Genomic DNA, 21421 nt, shown 5'->3' with positions numbered 1-21421 from the left:
ATCTACAGCCTTCGGGATGTGAACTCACCTTTGCTACCACTATCTAATAAGAAACCTTATTAGAAACACAACCATGGTTTTGATTGGTTACGTCCACATTCCAATATACATTCCATTTCATATGTGATTTAGAGAAACATCTCTGCACTACATGTAAGAGTAAGACTTAAAATTATGCCTTGTACAACATCTACAGATTCTTTGATTTTACGTATGGCTTAGTAAAGAACACATAACTCAAAGAGAAACTGCTATCGAGCAGTTGCTATAGATAGCGTAACACCATTGATACTGCACGATTGTGTAGCAGAAGTATCCTCTTCATTGCCTACCCTTAGATTGAAATACGGTGGGTGCTTAGGCTCACGTAGGATCATTGTCTTGCTGCTTAGCATTGCGGTAACATCCAACATGTTTGGTCGATCTACTGCATTCTCTTGTACACATAGTAGTGCAATGTTAATGCACCTCATAATTTCTGTTGGGTGAGTCTTTGGAAGAAATGAATTAAGTGATGCATCAACAATATCAATCCATCTTCTGTCTTCCCATAACTGCCAAGCCTATTTGCAATTTCATGATATACTTAAGTATGATTAACAAAGCAATTGTTTTCATGTTATATGGACATGTATGAACTCACATATCCGAGGAGATTGATGAAATCACCACATTGATGGCTACCAGAATTCCTTTTCCCGCTAAGGATCTCGAGAACTAAAACACCAAAGCTGAATACATCGGATTTGATAGAGAATAGGCCTTCAGAAGCATACTCGGGAGCCATGTAACCACTGAAATGATGTAATAACATAGGTCCAGTTAGTACTTGTAGTATATGAATATTCATAAGTGGTGTAACTATTTGAAACTTACTATGTACCAACTACTCTTCTCGTACTGTTTTCCTCGGTGTTATTTGGGCTGAATATTTTTGCTAGTCCAAAATCCGAAATTTTAGGATTCATTTCATTGTCCAAGAGAATGTTGCTTGGCTTAAGATCTCGATGTATAACACGCAGACGAGAGTGCTTATGTAGATAAAGAAGGCCTTCTGCTATTCCTTCAATTATTGATAGACGTCTGTTCCAATCCATTAAAGCTTTTCTGCGTTCATCTGCGTGAACTAAATATTAGTATAGCAGAGAAAGGACATCTAAACAATAAAAGTTGGACACCTCAATTCTCAAGAGAGTGCTATTAGGCATATAGGATTTCTAAGAACATTACAGTAGGATATTTTAAGTCATATTTATGGTATCAATATACTAAACGATATCTATGAATCTAAAAATGCAAATGTGTACCAAATATGAAGAAGTCCAAGCTTTTGTTCGGCATGTATTCATAGACCAGTATCTTTTCCTCTCCTTGAGAGCAACATCCCAGCAGTCTCACCAAATTCCTATGTTGAAGCTTGGCTATGAGCTGAACTTCATTTTTGAACTCCACCAAACCTTGTCCTGAATGTGAAGCAAGCCTCTTAACTGCTATCTCCATTCCCTGAAGAAGATGTCCCTAGAGAAAAAAAGAGGACAACTACCAGGTAATTAGTAAAATGGAAATTAACTCCACTTTGTAGCGATGTTCTTCGGAGTAAATTATGTATAACGAGGCTATATGTGGAATACTGATTATTATTATTATTATTTAAGAGTTATGAATTTTCAGGGACATAAAAAATATTTCTCTATTTAATATAAAAGGAGGATTTAGAAGAGTATGGTATATGTACCTTGTATACAGGGCCAAATCCGCCTTCTCCAAGTTTATTTTCTTCAGAAAAGTTACCCGTGGCCTCCTGTATCTGATCAAACTCAAAAAACGAAAACCCTGATAACATTCCTGTTTCCATATCCCATACTAGTTCATGATCCCCTACGTGCAACTTATTAGTGCGCCTTTCTCGCAATCTCACTGAACCTGAAAAATTGAACATTGGTGCAACGGGTCGATCTCTCTAATTACTGCTCTGTATATTTAGTGGAGTACAAAGTAGCATTTCAGAAACTCATTTACCCACGTTTTCTGATCCTTCCTCTGAGGCAACGACAATAAACCATGAAGCAGAAAGCAGCTAGTGCCACAGCAGAAGACACACATATTGCAATTATCCAAGGTTTGATTCCTGTATTTTAAAATTAAAAATCCTTGGACGAATTATCAAGAGCATGATCAACAGTAATCTTTGAACTGTCTGGGCACGTACGAAACAAAATTAAATAAAATGAACAGTTCGTGTACATAATCTTGCCTGTTGGAAGAGCCTGAGTGATGGAGGATGGATTGATCCGCCGCATAGGTTGGTCGAAGAACATAAACGTCTCGAACCTGATGTTGCAGCGCAGGACGAAGATCCGTCCTCCCTGGCGCACGGACGTGGTGGCGTTGACCATGCCGATGAGCCGCTGGAGGCACACCAGGCAGTCACCGGCGGACAGGTCCGGCGTGCACTGTGCGAGGGAGTAGAGCGTTGGCACGGCATCCATGACCGCTGTGGAGTACCGCCTCGCCGTGTCGGCGGCCGAGTCCTGAGCTGTCACAGTAAGCAGCTTGTGGACGTCTGCGGCGGTGATGGTGGCGTCCGCGGAGATGTTCCCCGGATTCCATGCCTCGAAGAGCGTGCCGTTCTCAGTGAGACCGGCCGCTGGGCTGAGGAAATCGCTGTCGCCAGAGAAGCCGAGGACGCAGCCTGGCCTCTGATTGTTTACGTCGTCGTAGTCGTAGTAGACGGTGGCGGCCTCATCGTTGGGGCACGTCTGCTGTGCGCGTTGGAATGAGGCGGCAACACAGTCCGCACATGCCGTGTCGTTGGCGAAGTCGCCGCGGCAGAGCGCGAGCGCGTGCACCGCATCAGGTGCTTGGCCAACGGTGGCGGCGGCAAATTGCTGAAGGGAAGAGGAGGCATTAGTGGGGAGGGTGGCGGCAAGGACGGCGAGGTTCGACTGGTAGGTGCTGTTGGTGGTGTAGTTGCTGCCGCAGAGCTGTGCCGTTCCCGTTGCCGACAACGGCATCAGAAAAAGGAGCAGGACGCCGAGCATCAGCATGTTAGCTAGCTAACCGTGGCACGGCCGGCCACGCTCTCTTTCTGTTTGTCCTAATTTTACCTTGCTTGCTTCCTCAGTTGTGTATCATTGCGTGGCTTTCAGCAATCAGCTCATCAGTCAATAATTCTCTGGCAAAAAAAAGACAGTCAACAAAATTGAAACCGTCAATCACGGTGTCGATGAAACAATTATTCACGGCAGCTACCAACCGGCAGGATCGAATAGAGCAATTAGTTAATCCAGAAGTCAATCAAGGCATCACAGGTTTATATAATGAAATAACTACTCGCCTGAATGAAATTTCCAACACACGATCTATCAATTGGACAACATCTTTTAAAGAAAAAGAGTTATGACTTCGTGGCTATTATATTGCAAATTAAATTACAACACCATACTTTTGTGTCAAATCATCACATCAGTGGTAACTTTTTCGGCAGCAGTGGGCTCTGTTGGGAAAGGCGAAGGGTGAGACAACGGGGACGCGGTGATCCAGCGGCTTGGTCATACTGATGCCATGGCGAGGACGGCTGCAATGTCGCCAGCCACGTAGTCTACCAAAATGTTTTCGAATCTGCACTCATATTCAGCTTAGAGCTCTGTATCTGAACATCATTTACTTTTGTTGTCTGTAGTTGGTGGTTGTATGAACCTCTTATTACTCTATCTGGCTGGGCTTTAATAATTTAAAGTCGGGCGCATCTTGCACCTTTGTTCTTAAAAATAATTGTCATGTACATCCCCACGAATTAAATCATCATGTGTCTAAAACTCGAGTCAGCTTATGATAAACAAAACCGCTTAGGGCACACCATCAACAATTCTTATTATATTTTATTTCAAAACAATGTGATGTGTGTTCCAATTTAATATTTAGATAGAAAATGTAACAAAAATTCTATAGATAAACCAATAAACCTCATTAAAAAATGCAAAATAAATAAAATTAGGGTCTACTGAAGTCAAGGTAGCAACAACATAGTCTGTGAAAACTAGAATGGACCACTTAAACTTATACTTCGACACAATGGTTACGATATCATCAATACACTTTGGGACATCACAAACATAGTAAACAAGGAGAGAAAAACTATCTAGGAATTGCGACAGATATGGTCATGTCGTTAATACTACATGACTCTGTAGCAGAAGACTCCTCTTCATTTCCGACCCTTATGTTGAAATATGCCGGCTGCTTAGGCTCGTCGATGTTCATATCGTCGGTGCATAGCATTGCTATAACATCTGCCATGCTTGGTCGATCGGCTGCATTCTCTTGTACACATAATAATGCTATATTAATGTATCTCATAATCTTCGGCGATTGACCTTTGGGAACCAATGATGTATCAAGAAGATCAATTCCCCTTCCCTCTTCCCATAATTGCCATGCCTGTTTGCAGTTTTAAGGTTATGTTATAGGTCACACAGAAAATATAGAAAAAAATTACTTGCTTAAGTTTATGTGTATAATCTTACATATCCAAGAAGATTGATGAAATCACCATATTGCTGGCTACCAGAATTCCGCTTTCCGCTAAGTATCTCAAAAATAATAACACCAAAACTGAAGACGTCCGATTTAATAGAGAAGACACCCTCCGAAGCATACTCAGGGGACATGTAGCCACTGAAATGGTATATGATACATGTCAAAATTATTGCATATGATTGAGGTGTAATATAAGTACTCAAGAGTGGATTGTGTTTCTGAAACTTACTATGTACCAACCACTCTTCTAGTAGTGTTTCCTTCAGTGCTATCTGAGCTGAAAATTTTTGCTAGACCAAAATCTGAAATCTTTGGATTCATTTCGCTATCCAAGAGAATGTTACTTGGTTTAAGATCTCGATGTATGATACGTAACCGGGAGTGCTTATGTAGGTAAAGAAGTCCATGTGCTATGCCTTCAACTATTGCTACAAGTTTGGACCAATCAAGTAAAGCTCTTCTTTTTTCATCTACACATCAGACAAACATTGGTATAACATGAGAAATACGCCAGGTTAACTGATCAAAATTTGTGCTACTTGGTTACCTATGTAATGAAATTAGACTCAGTGGGTTAACAGAAAAATAAAATGTGGAGTCAATTTTAGTTACTCTGATGCATTGATAAATATTGTGTAAACTCAAATAAGAAATGCATAGACATACCAAAGATAAAGAAATCCAAGCTTTTGTTGGGCAAGTATTCATACACTAATATTTTCTCCTCTTCTAGGGAGCAACATCCAAAGAGCCTAACCAAATTACTGTGTTGTAGTTTGGCTATGAGCTGGACTTCATTTTTAAACTCTATGAACCCTTGTCCTGAATGTGAAGAAAGTCTTTTAACTGCTATCTCCAATCCAGCAGCAAGCTTGCCCTGGTAAAAATATATATTCTAAAGTTAGGCACTTCCACTTTGCACTATAAACCTCCTAACCATTGTTATTAATGTGGGCTCCTTTGTTAGCTATCATGTTAGGAAGCTAAAGAAGTTCGAAATAAACATATAAAAAAACACAAGCATAGTAATTTACCTTGTATACAGCACCAAAGCCACCCTGTCCAAGTTTGTTTTCTTCCGAAAAATTATTGGTGGCCTGTAGAAGCTGTTGGAAGTCAAACACCATGAACTCTGAATTTTTGCCTTGCCAAACTAGTTGTTCCTCTCCTTCCAAATCCCGAGAACGTCTTGATCCTTGTAACCTCATCACTTCACCTGCATGATTGAGAATCGGCACAATCCCTCTTTATTGATATATGTTTAATAGTGTCTTATTAAGACTACTATTAAAGTGTAACTAATTCAAACAATAGAATGGCCCATTCAGAAACTAACTAATTATATAGTGGCATACCTTTTCTTTGTTTTGTGATCCGACGATAGTACAAGATGAAGAAGAGAAATGTTGCTGCAGCTAGAGGTATTAAAACTATGGGAATTATCCACAGCTTGTTCATCCGCCCTGATATGAACGTATACGATAACAACCAATCAGGTGTGTGTATAATAGAGAATTTTACCTCCATGTCACAAAATTACATATAGGAACCCTGGGGCTGGACTTACTCTTGTGTTGGGTCGGAGTTGGAGCTAGCGGCCTCAGACTTATCAATGGTTGGCCTTGATAGAACTGAGACGCATCATACCTGAAATAACACCGTATGACACCCATCTGCCCTCCCATGCGGAGGGACATGGTGGAGTTGATCATGCCAAGGAGATGTTGCAAGCACTCTAGACAGTCCCCGGAAGACAGGTCCGGCGTGCACTGCGCCAACGAGTACACCTTCGGGAAGTTTGTGCCGCTGTCCACGACACCCGTGGCGAACCGCCTCGGCGACGCGCTGGCTGCCTTCTCCACGGTCTGCACCAGCAGCTTGTGGATGAGACCGGTGATGAGCGGCACGTCGCCGGTGACATTTCTGACATTCCACCTCTCAAAAGGAGGGTCGCCACCATTTTCTCCTTCTGTGCTATTGGTGAATGACGGGGCGAGGATGTCTTTGGAGTTGTAGATGAGGATACAATCAGCAAAGTAGGAGGCAGCCCTGAAGCACTCTACCTCTGGCGGCGTAGCGTTCTGCACTTTGCCGAATACGTTGGTGATGCACTCGGCACAGGTTGTGTCATTGAGGACATCACCACGGCAGAGCGCAAGCGCATACACAATGTCGGGGGCTTGGCCAACGGTGGCAGTGGCAAAGTGTACTGGGGAAGAGGAGGTTTTGTTGGGGAGGGTGGCAGCAAGGACCTTAACGTTGTCGCAGAATACATCGGCTGCCGCCAGGAACAGTGTGAGGCTGCTGAGTAGGAGCAGCAGGATTGTCGCCATGCCTTGCTCGAACTGCATGTTGTTCCTCTTCTCTCAATCCAGATGATGAACTCAGTCCGTGCACTTATTTAACAGCAAGTCGCAATCGCTCGCCTGGAAAAAAGAATACTAGAGCATTTTTTTTAGTTGATTTCTGCATCTTGTAGGTCAGTTGCTTTCCGTTCAGGAGTAGTAACTAATCAATACATTACTTGGAACTAATCAAGGCAACAATAACGCTTGGTTTCTGGAATCATTGAGTTGGTCTTCAGAGGTATGGTCATGCCATACATAAAAATAGAAGACAAATAAAATGCACTTTTATTACGGACGTCAATGTTGTACTTAGTTAAAGTTTTAAGTTGATCTTGCTGCTACCTAGTTATACATAAATTTGTCTCCTTATTCCGTATAGAGACAAGTATTTCCACATAGTGTCTTGACTCGGGCACTTCACTATCCACCAACCAAAATAACCAATTGTGTGCCTGTTTCTAGCACCATTATGTGCCGGCCAGGTCAAGAAATTATTGTGTCACCATTAGAATTTGGCCACCACAAAACCACGACTGACTTACTAGTTAAAGTACACTAAAATGGTGCCTTTGGAACTATTGGCCGGCCGGGACAAGAATTCAAATGGGTCGCCATCCGTGTCCTTTCTGCTAGAAGTTTCCACCTCACAACTGTTTAGAACGTACCCCGTCACCTAGATAACATGGTTTCAATTTACTTGCATAGTTGCATTGCATGCACTTGGTGAGTCACATGGGTTCTTTCTATTGTAACCGTTGGTTTCACTAGTGTTAGTTGGGTGTCTCATGGTATTGTATAATCAAGTGCTGAAACTTCGGTGTCAAACTTTGGTATTTTTCTCTGTGTGACCTTGTATGAACTCCATCTTTTTTGCGAGAGAAACTTTAATCTATTCACCATTTGTCATGACAGCACATAGAACACCAGAAGTAACAAAAATTACAACCAGGTCCATGGACCACCTAGCGATGACTACAAGCACTGGAGCGAGCCGAAGGCGCGCCACCGTTATCGCCGCTTCCTCGCAGAAACCGGGCAAACGTTGTTGTGGTAGACAGTCGGGAAGTTGTCGTGCTAAGGCCACACGGGATCAGCGCACCAGAACAGCATCTGCCGCCATTGGACAGAAGCATAGATTGGAAGGATCAAACTGGTAGGCACACAACCAAAGACGAACGAGGACTGGATCCAAACAGATCCAACAATGTCCAGCACCAATAGAACCCTACGAGATCCGTCGGAGACAGAACACCACACGCCCTCTGATGACACTAGACGCACCATCGCGACGTGGATATGACGTGGGAGACATTATTTCTACTAGGGGACATCGCTGCCGCCACACAACCCAAACCAAGCGGCTAAACGAAACAAGAATGAGAGTGAGATCCCTCCCGCTGGCGAGGGCCCGGGATCCTTGACACCTCCACGGCCCAAAGGCCATGGCAGGCGAGGCGGACCGCCGGCGTCGCTGACGGGAGTAGGAGATCCCTAGCCGCCTAAGAGTTTCTTTGATGAATTCGACTACTAAAATTGTGTCTTTTGCAATGAAGAAACTGCCATGCATCTTTTCTGATCTTAGCTCAAAACTTCTTGGAGTGTATTCTCCCCAAAAAAGCAAAAGGGTATTTACATCTTTGATGAAAATATTCTGTTGGCCTTCAAAGAGCTCCATAAGGAAATACCTTTGGGCATCATTATTTTGGGATACTAGAATATTTGGAACCAAGGAAATGGCAAGATTTGAATGGAAGCTTCTGCACTCACCACCAGGAATATTTTTTTCAAGCAGGATCTTATTCTCCTTCAACATAGAGTCAAAAGCGAGAATGTTGATTGCTTGCAGAGATGGATTGACACTCGTCTACATAATGTTGTCTCAGTTTAGATTCATACACCCCTTGCTCATCTCTCTAGGGTGACTCTAGAGGCCCCCACCACAACCAATCTAGAGCGGCACTACCACCGTCCCTACCATCGCCATTGTTGGAGGAGGCCGCAGAACTAAGCTCGGTGGCGGCGAGGTATCACGTTGCCATGCTTACACGCCCCCCTTAGCCCTCCACACATTGATGGCCCTCCATCGCCCCCTACATCTTTGAGGCTGGCAATCAGGTTGTTCGTCGGGCCCTGCGTGCTCTTGTGTTTGCCATCGCTGGCGAACTAGGCAGCAGCCTAGTCCTCTGGCAGCATGCTCATCTTGTCATTGTGGTTGGCTCGCACCTAGTTGCATGACGCCTTGGTCTGCTACTCATGCAGCTCATTTCTTTGTGCATCCGCTTTGCCCCGATCTAGTTACCTCTGTGATGGATCTTCTCGTGTGTGGCACCTAGGTGTTGTGGCGTCGCCTCCGCATCGTGTGACCTTTCAAATGTACCTTGCGACACAAGTGGTGTCGCGGGGTGGGAAGTCCCAGTTGTGTGGTGCCTTTCGATTTCAGGTGGGGAAATTTCCCCTTTAAATATTTAGAGAAAATGTTGTCTCAGTTCAGAATGACCCCTTTTATTAACGATAACCAAAACTGGCATAGGATAATTCTTTGTTCCCTATTACTTAGTCCCTACTTTGTAACCACTTGTGTATATCCATTTTAATACAGAAAAATATCATAGAACTATTGTTCATGGGTATGGGATCCAAAAAAATGAAGAACCTGACTCTCTCCAAAGAGGCTCTCGTCCTGATTTATAGATAAAGCGGGATACAAGGTGGTGAGGTAGCCCTCTTACATACGCATGCAGCTGCTTTGCCGAAAGATAATACAGGTAGACCTGAATACAACGTCAAGACACACCCTAGGATACCTAAGTTCCACGATAGTGACCTCAAGAGGGGAAACAACTCTATGTGTTGCCACTACCGAGTCCGGGATGGACTAGAGACTTCACCCGAAAACCCTGGCACAGAGAGAAGAACCACAGTGATGTCCTTAAGAGGATCACGACACCAAGGGGCGGCGTCGCCGTGGACGCCAGAGCACGGAGCTTTCACTCGGCACTCACCCATGCCACCAAATCGAGATCTGGGCAACGTGATTGCCCGCAAAAGAGTGCATGCCTAAGCCACCCACCACTACACTCCTTGCCGCCCAGACGACCAAGAGACATAGCCACTACCTCCGATTAATCTTTTTTTCAAAGATCTTGAAAACTTTGAATTTGAAATGAAGAATATGATTATTAATTCAATATTGGATTTGAAAACTCCATGTTCAGATTGGTGAGGCGAGAGACGAATTCATCGCCAGTTACCTCCACGATGTCCAAAATACCCCCCCAGACCATGAATACAGATAATCAGAGTTGGGTTCAAACAATTCAAGTATGTAAATGCCATAACATCAAAGTAGAATGCACCCGCCGGAGAGCCGAACATGCGGTTATTTACTTGTGATTCTTTGTATATTTCAGTTTATATTAAAAGTAATTCTAGACTAAAGTATCAATGTTTCAGTAGCGGGATAATAGATTGAAATGCCTTTGTATGTTTCATTTTATTAAAAATAATTAACTAAGGGAGAATTAGATGAGATGCCTGACTGAATATGAAATGATCAGGATAGTTCTAGACTAAGCTTAAGATAAAAAGCAACACGAACCCTTTGATGTATACATAACATTGGAGCCGGTCACCACGTGACACATGGGTAAGCAATCCAAACTATTTATGAAAAAAACATTGGAGGCAGTCATTTGCAAAGTTGTTTCAAGACAAATATCTCTACCAAACACACATACTTTGTATGGCTACAATATGTATATATACACACACCACACCATCTTCAGAAGTCGTTGAGTTTCACCATATTAACTAATTCTCTCTTACACCAACCTTAGCAACAACAATGCAAGAAAAATAAAATGAATGTACTCTCACATCTGTTTCTCTAGCGTGACACCATTCCATTATTTCCCACAAATGACCTGCAGGATTATGCACTTAGGAAGATGTGACATTACAGTGGCCCTTCTGACGTTGCTTGTGCACGTCACTGTGCTACAGTTCAGCAGCCGATGTCAAACTGGTTGTAGCAGAGCACTGCGGACAAGTATTTTAGTTATGTCATCGTAGAATGAAATGTAAGTCTGGTCATCATCTTTGAAGGAATCCATGCTTAGGCTAGTAATTGGGTTAAGTTGGAGTAATTTGATGCCGGGAGAGTATACTTTTATGATTTTTCAGATGTCCCTCCGCTTATACAGAACTTAAAATCCCCTCTTAATTAATGAATGCAACAAATCTTTTGCCCTTCAGAAGTTCTTCCGACTCTAGCTCGGATTCAGGATTGTACGTCATATGGCTAGATATCATGTACATGGGGACTTTCTAACGCAATTTTTGTTGTTGCAGTTTATTTGTAGAATTGAACTTGAAAATGAGTGTCGTTTTGGGGGATTGCCTAGTCACGTGTATTACTACAAACAAAAGCAGAACATCTGAAAATAACTTTTGTCGAAACAGAAATCTGAAAAAATAGCACACCCAGGTGACTATGCGTGGAGAGGGAGAGAGCGCGGGTTGTTAGGATGATATGTTCAGCCTAGTCATCGTCTATCGCACACAATTTCTTCTAGAGTTCATCTTTGTGGTATGTGCTATGCATTTGACATAAATGTATCTCTTAACCCCAAATTCTTTGCTGTATTTCTTCGTACTGGTAACAAGCGGTGAGACCCCAATAGAAACCATCATACATATATTGACTCTGACATTAATTCTTGATACTGAATGTTTTGTGGCACAAAATTAAAAGCAGAGCTGGTCTGTCAGTGGCAAAGCAAATGATTTCCATGTCCCAGAACAAGTAGCATGCCATAGCGACATCCCCTGAGAAGTTGGAGAAGCACAGAAATGGTGATGATGGAAACTACACCAAATTAGTGTTAGTACTCATGTATAAACCTCTAGAATATCCATGGAAATTGGCATTGCCTAATTATATGGATAGGTGCAGAATGTTACCCATAACCTTGTTGGTCGAAAAGCTAACCAGACACTGACTCTGTTCTCTGCTTCTTCTACCAGAGAAATGGTGATTTGGTTTCAGGCTTTGCATCTTTACCTTAAGACCCAATGCCAATGCTTTGCGAGCTGAAATCTTCTGCGCTGCAAAAACATGGACTATTTATATTTACAGGACCGGTACATGAACACATGGACGATGTGGGTGTCATCATGCACCGAGGGTTGGTGCCACTGAACTGTGTGTGATGTCACAAATATTGCACATGGTTCATTTTTTCTTTTCCGTGGACACAGTTCATTTAGGATGACTCTGTTTGATGTCACAGAGATTGCACAAGGTTTTCTACATAAACTTTGTGGAATGCCATATATGAATTATTACACAGTACTTTTCCTCAAAGAGATAACAACCACGGATTGTACGTCCATGGATGATGAGAATACTTTTCTTAGTCTGTCTCCTTACTGCAATGGCAAACATCATAACTCGAGTTGACATACCTTCCCAAACACCACCAACCTTCACTTGTGAAAATAGAGTTCCTCCCCATCCCCCTCTGCCACCTATATATTCTACCTCATATTTACTTAGCATGGTAGAAAGCATCATATGTTATCGTTTCATGCCTTACTTTTTACATCACAACTCTTCCATTTGAATATTTTTCATCTAGCAAAATACAAGTTTTATGAGAATTAGCAACATATAGGTTGCACTGTAAACTTACACGTTAGAGATGTTCCTCACAAAAAGAAAAACATGCAAAACATCTATAGCTATCTCGAGATAATATTAGTACACACATAGGACTAGGGGGCACAGGGAAAGAAATAATTACTGTGAGGTTAAATCGGAGAACAATCAGGAGCACTCCCGTTGCCGAATCCATCAAAAAAAGTACTTCAGATAAGATTGTGGTGCAGGCCTTGTAAGTTATGTTTGCTGTACGTGTTGATGTATGTAACATCTCGTCATATCAATCTCCTTAGGGGCTTAGCTTGCATAGGATAATCTTGGAGATTTTTATTTAATCAACTATGTTATGATTCAACAATGCTATGCAGCCCAGCCGATAGTATGTATTACTATCTAAAATTTGTGATAGAGCGATAATGTTTCGCCAATTTTAGAGTGATAATTGGTGAAGCATGGTTGGCCAATAGAGTAATAGGGGCTGTTTGGTTGGTGCCCTGAGCACCATGCCTGAGAAAATTACGTGCCTGAGTGTAGCCTGAGATTGCTGTGCTTTTAACCCGACTAGGCAGCTCCGACCAAGTGCTGTTTGGTTCGTGCCTGAGCCTGAGAAATAAAGAATGGTAGGTGCAATGATTGCTAGCTGCATGCACCATGGGTGAACCACTAAAGCACACTGATCAACCACGAAAATATATTTGCATGTGCGTGCCTGAAGCTCAGGCCTCCGATTTTGGTGGCCTGACTCCGGCTAATTGTGTGCCTGTGTGCTCAGGTCAGGCTAGCTATAAGAGTGCTCAGGCTGCCAACCAAACAAGGTTCAGGCTAGTGTCCGGCTTCCCTCTGGCCAGGCAGATTTTTCTCAGGGTAGCAACCAAACAGCCCCATAGTTCTTCACCAATTTTAGGGAATTGACAAAAAAAAAAAATCGGTGGTTCACTGACATGGTGCTTTTAGTCCCATGGTACGGAAGTGGAAATGCTCCTTTTGTCATCCTCGATCGCTTCAATTTGTACCCATCCTTCAAGTTTGCATGGTGCCGCTGCCATCGGGATCGAAGAAGCAAGGCTCAGATTTATGGAGCTCGGCCAGGGCAACTAATATATAGTATTTACCATTTCGTCTAGCCCAGCAAGAACAATGGACCTAGTGTAGCTGGCTGGTAACCAGTCGGAGTTTACGTAAAGGGTCCACTGATGCGGCGGGCAGGTGGCAAGCGAGAAGAGAAGCGTCTTTAATTATGCCACTGTAGCTTAGGCGCAACCTCTTCCTACACCTCACCTCGCCCCCTCTGATTTAAATCGTCCATTCTTTTATGAACCTCCAATTGTGGACTACCTTATAGGCCTATATCCAGGTAACATAAGGATAATGCACATTATCTATGTCTAAGTTAGCTCGGATGACTTACGACACACACATAAGTTTCACTTACATAAAAGAAATATTACAGTACAGTGGCAAATTTGACTCCTGCATGTTTGTATCTTGCCTCTTCATTTTATATTTCTAGTGATGTATGCTATCTTGTGCGTCTGTTACTACATTTTTATGATACGCCTTGAAGTTTGAGACCTTTTAAATAAAAGTTTTGGGTGTATTTAAAATTTAAAATTTATTGGTGTCAATCTCAAGTGTTAACCAATACAGTATCATCTCTACTTGTTATATTATCCCTTGTGTTTGTGTTGGGTGTCTAGTTCATTTAGCAGTACTTGAGCACTGGCTGCTACTGTTTAGTTCTCCGAAAACACTCGCCCAGTGTTTCATCTCCACAATCTATATGCAAGCAATATGGAACTAGGCGCGGTGAAACTCACCCAGTCTTTCATCTGGAAATTGTCCAGACAGTGATTTGGATCAGAAATGGGAGGCCTTCCTGAGGCTCACCATAGAGGTTGACAAAGAGCTGGACACGCCAGGACCTAAAGTAGCCGGATACCTGGAGCACAGCATCTTTTTTGTTCCCACAGAAAATGAAAATATTTTTTGAGGCATTTTTCTTGATCGCATTGGCAGACATCATATCCCAGACACATGAAATTGAAATTGAATGGTAAAAAGAATGTATGTTTTCATAGAAAAATAGTGCTGACAGCACTACCGCATGCATCTTGTTAAGTTTCCCAACCACCTTCACATGTCTAAAGAGCACATTCCCTCCTATATATTTCAACCCATCTTTGCGTCAACACATAGGAAAGCCCATCATCTCTCATTCATCCATGTCTTACACTTCCACATAACTCTGCCGTGACATTTTTATATAATAAAAATGGGAGATGATGAACACAATGTTAAGATAGTAAACACATGTGACTGGGAGGCATAGGTAAAGAAACAAATACATTGCTCTTTTATGCAACATGTAGAAAAAGTCGCCGTGTTGCTAAAGCCTATGGTTGTAAGTTGGGCTTCGAAACAGTAACCGACTAACCGTTGTTATACATGTTTACCGCCGTCAATTCTGACGGGAAACATTCACTACTTGAGGTAGGTAATTTGCTACATCTGCAAGGTAAATATCACCAGCAATTGTGTAGTCATGCAAAGCATCAGCCTCAAACAGCTGAAACATGTGGTTCATGGAGGAGGCCATGGCTGCACGTGCCAGTGCTGCTTCATGAATGTTCGACCCGGAATCGTCGTGCTTTGCTCTGAATCGTTAGTGTGTAGGAATTTATTCTGGACTAGCTATCTCCTTTGACTACTTCTTCTTCGGTACTAGGATCGACTGATAAACTCAGTGATATTTGTTGGTGTTCTAAAATTAGTTAGCATGCTAGTAGCTCGTATCTTTGTATTAAGAGAACTGTTATATATCACTGTATTTTCTAGAACCAATTTCATTTTTGTACCTTTTAACGATATGCTACTGTAGAGGCCAATGGAAGGTTGGACACAACAAAGGCCTGAAGTAGACGGAGGTCTGCTGTGCGGTGAGCTCTTCAACGTATGACATGAAAAGGCCGATTCGACAAGCCGTGCCGGGTTTCTAGTGACTTGCCGCTACACAATCGATCGCACGTAGGATAGAACATATAGCTAGGGGCTCGAAGCATGGCTCGAGGCTTGACAAGGCTTTGCTCGTGTTTAGCTCACCCTGATGTTCCAACAAGCCAAGCCCAAGCCTCCTAGAAAAAGCTCATGAAGCTCGACAATCCAGCTCGGCAAAAAGAAGTCGGTGAGACCTTCTTATGATTCCTACGTTCCAAACTGATACAACATTTCTTCTGTGAGATCCTTAATTCATGCAATTACTTAGTCCAACAAGTCAAAAGCACTAACAGTCATATCATGCATGTTCGCTTGCACAAGTAATCAACGAGTCGCTATACTCCATCTGCTCCCATGCGATGTCTCCTTGTCGTGTGCTGAAACTATAGACATACTAGAAGTGATGGCATGGACAAAAGAAACTGATTGCCAACTAAATTGGCAGGTATGATCAGCGTGCCCTTGAGAAAATTAAAAGTGCAGTGGAGAAGGAAGCCTGCTAAATTTGCCGGTATGAGAAGTGTGCCCTTTCAAAAATTAAAAGCACAGTGGAGAAGGATGCTAGCTCATGACGGCAACTTCAACTTAGATCTCCAATATCAAAATGGCTACAAAATTGTATATTCAGTATTATTTTGATGTTTATATTAAGGGGCCTCAGCTTTTAGTTTCGCCCCAGACCCCAAAAATCTTAGGACCGGCCTGATGGGGAGTAAGAAATAGGATACACTACAGTGTCAAAAATAAGATGCACTACACATAAGCAAGTGAGATGTTTTTTCCAAAAGAAAAAAGAAACATGCGAGATGTTCATTAGTCGAGACGATACAGGTACACAAATGGTAGGAGTAAGGACTAGGAGGCGTGGGGAAAGAAATGTTTTTAAAGATATTGCCTTTTCTTTAGAAACATTTAAAGATATTGCTTCTGTAGACAAAGCAAGAGCAATCCCATTGCTAAGTCTGCCGTCCCTATGTCTCGCTTATAGTGAGACTTGGGAACTCTCGCGTCAAGGGCACCATGAGATGGGCAGCCGGGGTGCTAGAGACAACAACCTCCATTTTTTGGCATTCCTTCTTTACTTTTATTTATACTTCCAAATATTCTATATAAAATATAATGCAAAAAATACTTTACATAAAACATTTGCAAAAAAATGTTAACCTAGCGTTTGAAAAATGTTAAATGTGTATAGAGAAAATGTTTCTCATGTATGCAAAAGTTGTCTACGAAAAATATACAATATGTGTGGAAAAACTTGATCATGTATTTAAAAAATATTAGCAAAGCATTCGAAAAAATCTTAAACAAGCATTTAAAAATATAATCAAGCATTTGAAAAATATTAAATGTGTATAGAAAAAATGGTGAACATGTATTAAAAAGGGTTAATCCTGCAATTGAAAACGAAATAATCGAGCATTTTAAAAAATAATTTGTATAGAGAAAATGTTAATGATGTATTAAAAAATGTTAATCTTGTACTTGAAAAAAGGTTAAGCAAGCATTTGAAAAAAATGTTGACCATGTATTTTAAAAAATTAAACATGTATTTGAAAGATGTTAAACATATATTACAAAAATTAGATAGTACATACCAAAAATTTACAATGTGTATGGAAACAAAGTAGACATCCAAAAATGTAAGTTTTCAAAAAAAAATATTCATGTTTTTTAAAAAATGTTAAAAGTGTATATAATAAAATGTTTCTAATGTATAAAAATAGTGATTGTGTATTGAAAATAAGTTAACACCTGCTGAAAAAAAGAAACTGATAAAAGAACAAAGGAAAATGAAGAAAACTAGTGAAAGCCCTATTGAAAAACAAAGAATAAAACAAAAGAATAAAAATCTGTAGAAAGTAATGCAAAAGAATGGAACCGAGAAGGAAAAAATGAAAAACAGAGAAAATTGATGAAAACAAAACAAAAGAAGAATGAATCAGAAATAAACCAATGGAACCCGAGAAATAAATAAATAAAAACCAAGAAAAATAAATAAATAAACAGCAGTGAAATCGGAGAAAGAAAAGAAGAAAATAAATGAAAAATAAAATAAAATGTAGAAACCAAAGTAAACCATGAATGAAACGAAGAAAACTGATGAAAAAACAAAGGAAAACAAAAAAAACCAGAGAAGAAAAAACTAGAAGTAAAAAAACAAATTTGAACCAGCGAAATGATTGCGAGCGAACGAGCATCGCATTTTCCAGCGATCGATGAAATAAACAAACGGGTCGGCTTAGTTTCTGTGCGAGGTAATAAATCCTTCAACAAGAGAAGCTATGGTCCCGCTATAAGCGAGACATACCTCTCCCAGTCAATCCTTCAATAGCAATCCTAGTAGTCTCAGCCCAGAAAATAAATGGGCCGAATATAATTGAGTTGCAACTAGCCCGAATCTACTTACTGGGCCTAATAATGTGGCCCTTGGGGAGATAAGACCGGAAGCAGCGCCAATGAAGCAACCTCACAACATTATAATTATAAGAGCAACTCTAGCAGACCCCGCAAAACGCTCCGGCCCGCAAAATAACCGCCAAATTGCGGGTCGGGGCCAAAAAAAACTGCACGACCAGACCCCGCATCCGGCACCGGCCCGCAAAATTTTTTGCGGGGCGCGGCAAATCTTCTCCCCATACCTCTATCTTCACAGGCTAGGAGGCCGACCCAAGCTCAACCCCCATCCGGCGCGAGATTTGGCGGGAGGGACATTTACGCGCGCCCTTTCCCGCTCCCCGCACCCTCCGCCACCATTGCCCCCCCTCCGAAAGCTCCGGCTGCTCCTCCCCGGCCGTCCCTCGCCGCCATGGACGACCCCATGCTGTCCCCCGTCACTATCGAGGTCGCGCACGCCCCTTCCCCTCGGGCGGATCTCGTCGCCGGCCATGTTGGCCCCGCCGGCGTCGCCCAAGCACACGCCGCGCCTGCCCGCAAGCGGCAGGGCAACATGGTTGTGCAGGGCGGGAATCCGGCTGCCCCCGCCGCGATGGCCCGCGCTCCGGGCGCCAATGCCACTGTGCGATCCCGGCCGGCGGCGGAGAAGGCCGGCAAGGCCACGGGCGCAAAGCGGAGGAAGGTTCCGACTTCAAGGAAGCCATCTTCTTCAACCTCTCACTCCATCCCCCCGCAAGCAGGTGCTCCGGCGATGCCGTTCAACGGTGCCGCTCCCCCCGCGAGCGAGGTGTTCGACGAAATGGCCGGAAGGTATATCTCTTCGGACTTCGGCGATTCTCTTTCATTTTCGCCATTGTTTTCGATAGCTCGTGACTTGTTATCGCTCGCTATAGCGGTGGTTCGAACAATGCAACAACCGAGTTCGTGAACTTGTTGGACACGAACGCGGTTGACATTGATCAAGCCCCTTTCGAACCTTTCGACTACAATGAAACGGAGGGCGGCGTGGACGATCATGGTTGTGCGGACGACTTGGCGGAGATCGAAGCGGAAGCGTTTGAGAATTCACAAGCAAAAACTGGGAAAAGCCAAAGATCGAAGAACTACACTATCTTGGAAGATCAAGCTTTGATCAAAGCATGGAGTGCGGTGTCTCTTGATGCATGCATGGGTACTAATCAAACCTCCAAGAGATATTGGCAAAGGATTGAAGATCAATACTTCCGCATTATGAAAAACTACCCGAATAAGACTCCATGCACATTTCGGTCTCTTCAAGGTTGTTGGGAGAACATCAAGCCTATGTGCAGCCGTTGGGCAGCTTGCTTGGAGCAAGTACGCAATGCACCTCCAAGTGGCACTGCGGAGTCCGACTATGTGAGTTTGCTTTGCCTTCAAGGATGACGATGGCCCAAGAAATTTGAACAAGCCCGATGGTGACAAGAAGACTAGAGAGAAGATAAAGAGAGAGCAAGAAGCATCGAGCTTGAGGGAGAAGATTGATGCCATGGTGCAATCAAACGAGTTGATGTTGTTGAAGTCGTTGGAGATCAAGAAAGAGTTGGCCGAAAAGAAGGCAAAAGAGAAGCAAGAAAAATGGCAAATGCTCAAGGAAGAGGGGTTGCGCAGAGCTGCCATTGAGGAGAGAAAAGCACGCGCATCTGAAAACAAATCGCTGTCATTGTTGCTCGCCGAAGAGAACTTGAAGAGAAGATCATGTCAATGAACCGCAATGACATGGACGACGTCACCAAAACATGGCATGATATGGCAAGGAGAGAGATCTTGAAGAGGAGAATGGTCGCCTCGGCCGGTCCGTCTGCCAGTTCCGGCGATGTTTTCTCTGCTCCATATGGTGGCAATGTGGATGATTTCGGTGCGGGAGTTGGAACAAGCGACGGAGGTGGCTACGGTGGCGCAGATGAACTTCAAGATGGACTCCATGGCGCGGAGTGAAGATCGACCCCCAAGATGATGCCGGACATGGGCGCATACCTTTGCATGCCCTCTTTTGCGTAATGAACTTCGCTTTTATTTGCGCACAAACTGTTTATGTCATTTGAATTTGAACTTGTTTGTGAAACCCTATGACAAATTTCAGATTTGCAGTTTTTCTGTTTGCGGGTCGTTGCGCTGTTGCCCGAGCAAAACCGGCATAGCCGACCCGTAAAAAAGCATATTCCGCGAATATACTTTTTTACGGGTCCATTTGGGGGGTCTGCATCTGTGCTAGCCCTCGCCGGCCCGCAAAAACGGTTTTGCGCGAACTGCAAATGCGTTTTGCGGGCCGGCATTTTGCGGGGTCTGCTAGAGTTACTCTAAGGAAGGCAAAATTTAGCGACATGCGGTTTCCGCTGGGCAGATTTCTGGTCTTTGTTGGGCATTTCTTGGATGGACTGTATGAAATGTAAGGTAGCCTAGCTGCCCATCTGGAGATGGTTAACAGAACTCAACAAGCTAAAATAGATGAATTAGAAACGTAGCAGTAGGTCCTCGTCTTGCTTTGATAATCATATATCAGATACACTGGAGTTAACTCCTTGGTAAACAGAGGAGCAATCTAATTGACTTAATTTGGGATTTTTTGTACCCTCAAAGTTATAGAAATGTATGACCTTGTCTAAATAGTGACACCATTCTCTTCCCCTATATAGCCCATCTCATCTTCACTTGAGAACGAAAGAAAGCATCATATCTCATTTGCTCACACTTTACTCTTTTACATCAAAACTATTTTATTTCAATATGTTCTTGTAGCAATGAATATGTTTTTTATGAGAATTGGTAAGAAATAGGTTATACTCCCTCCGTTCCTAAATATAAGTCCTTTAGTGATTTTAATACGGACTACATACGGAGCAAAACGAGTGTATCTACACTCAAGAATATGTCTATACTAGCATGACCCGCGCGGCGGCACGCCGCGCCCCTCGATACAGTATGTCTGTATAGACTGTGTTTTTTTTTTCTTTTTGCGGGAGTATAGACTGTGTTTTTTACTTATGGTAAATACTGTCGAGCCTAGGCTGATACAACTGTGTACATAGATAAGTTGGAAAGAAGTGCATTTGCTGCTCTGATGTGTGGTTCATGCTGCTAAGTGGAAAAATACACGTTGATGCGTGCGTGTGAAAATTTTAACATATGAAGGTAAGAGGGAATGAAATATTGTTTTCCTAATACCCAAAATAAGGTTGAACCGACAACCATGTGTATTATGTAAAACACAAATTTGTATATATATTTTTCTTTTGAGAGGAACAACTGAAATATTACACGCATGCAGTTTACATGCCGGTCTACCAAAATCACTATAAGACGTACCATACAACACATTAATCGTCTTGTACTTACAATCTTAAAATAATTTCTCTATAAACTACATTTCTAGTCTCGGAAGATGGACACCCACGGTCATCCTCAATCAAGAACTTGAGACCACTGCATGAAATAACGTGCGATACCGCAACATACAACTGTC

General features: G+C 42.6%; 2 protein-coding genes across 2 annotated transcripts; both read right to left on the bottom strand.

Annotated features, from left to right (window-relative positions):
• Positions 1-251: 251 nt before the first annotated feature.
• Positions 252-3041, bottom strand: LOC123168021 (cysteine-rich receptor-like protein kinase 10). Its single transcript, XM_044585882.1, has 7 exons — positions 2252-3041; positions 2020-2137; positions 1736-1913; positions 1308-1518; positions 877-1117; positions 644-794; positions 252-563 (listed from the first exon to the last, which is right to left on the bottom strand). Exons 1-7 carry the CDS (start codon positions 3039-3041, stop codon positions 252-254), a joined length of 2001 nt encoding a protein of 666 aa, XP_044441817.1.
• A 1096-nt stretch (positions 3042-4137) lies between these two features.
• On the bottom strand, positions 4138-6872 carry LOC123168023 (cysteine-rich receptor-like protein kinase 10). Its single transcript, XM_044585883.1, has 7 exons — positions 6107-6872; positions 5895-6002; positions 5574-5755; positions 5206-5416; positions 4769-5009; positions 4527-4677; positions 4138-4440 (listed from the first exon to the last, which is right to left on the bottom strand). Exons 1-7 carry the CDS (start codon positions 6870-6872, stop codon positions 4138-4140), a joined length of 1962 nt encoding a protein of 653 aa, XP_044441818.1.
• Between the last annotated feature and the right edge of the window lie 14549 nt (positions 6873-21421).

Source organism: Triticum aestivum, chromosome 7D (genome assembly GCF_018294505.1).
Source record: "Triticum aestivum cultivar Chinese Spring chromosome 7D, IWGSC CS RefSeq v2.1, whole genome shotgun sequence".
NCBI lineage: Eukaryota > Viridiplantae > Streptophyta > Magnoliopsida > Poales > Poaceae > Triticum > Triticum aestivum.
This window is presented reverse-complemented; position numbering and strand designations above follow the sequence as displayed.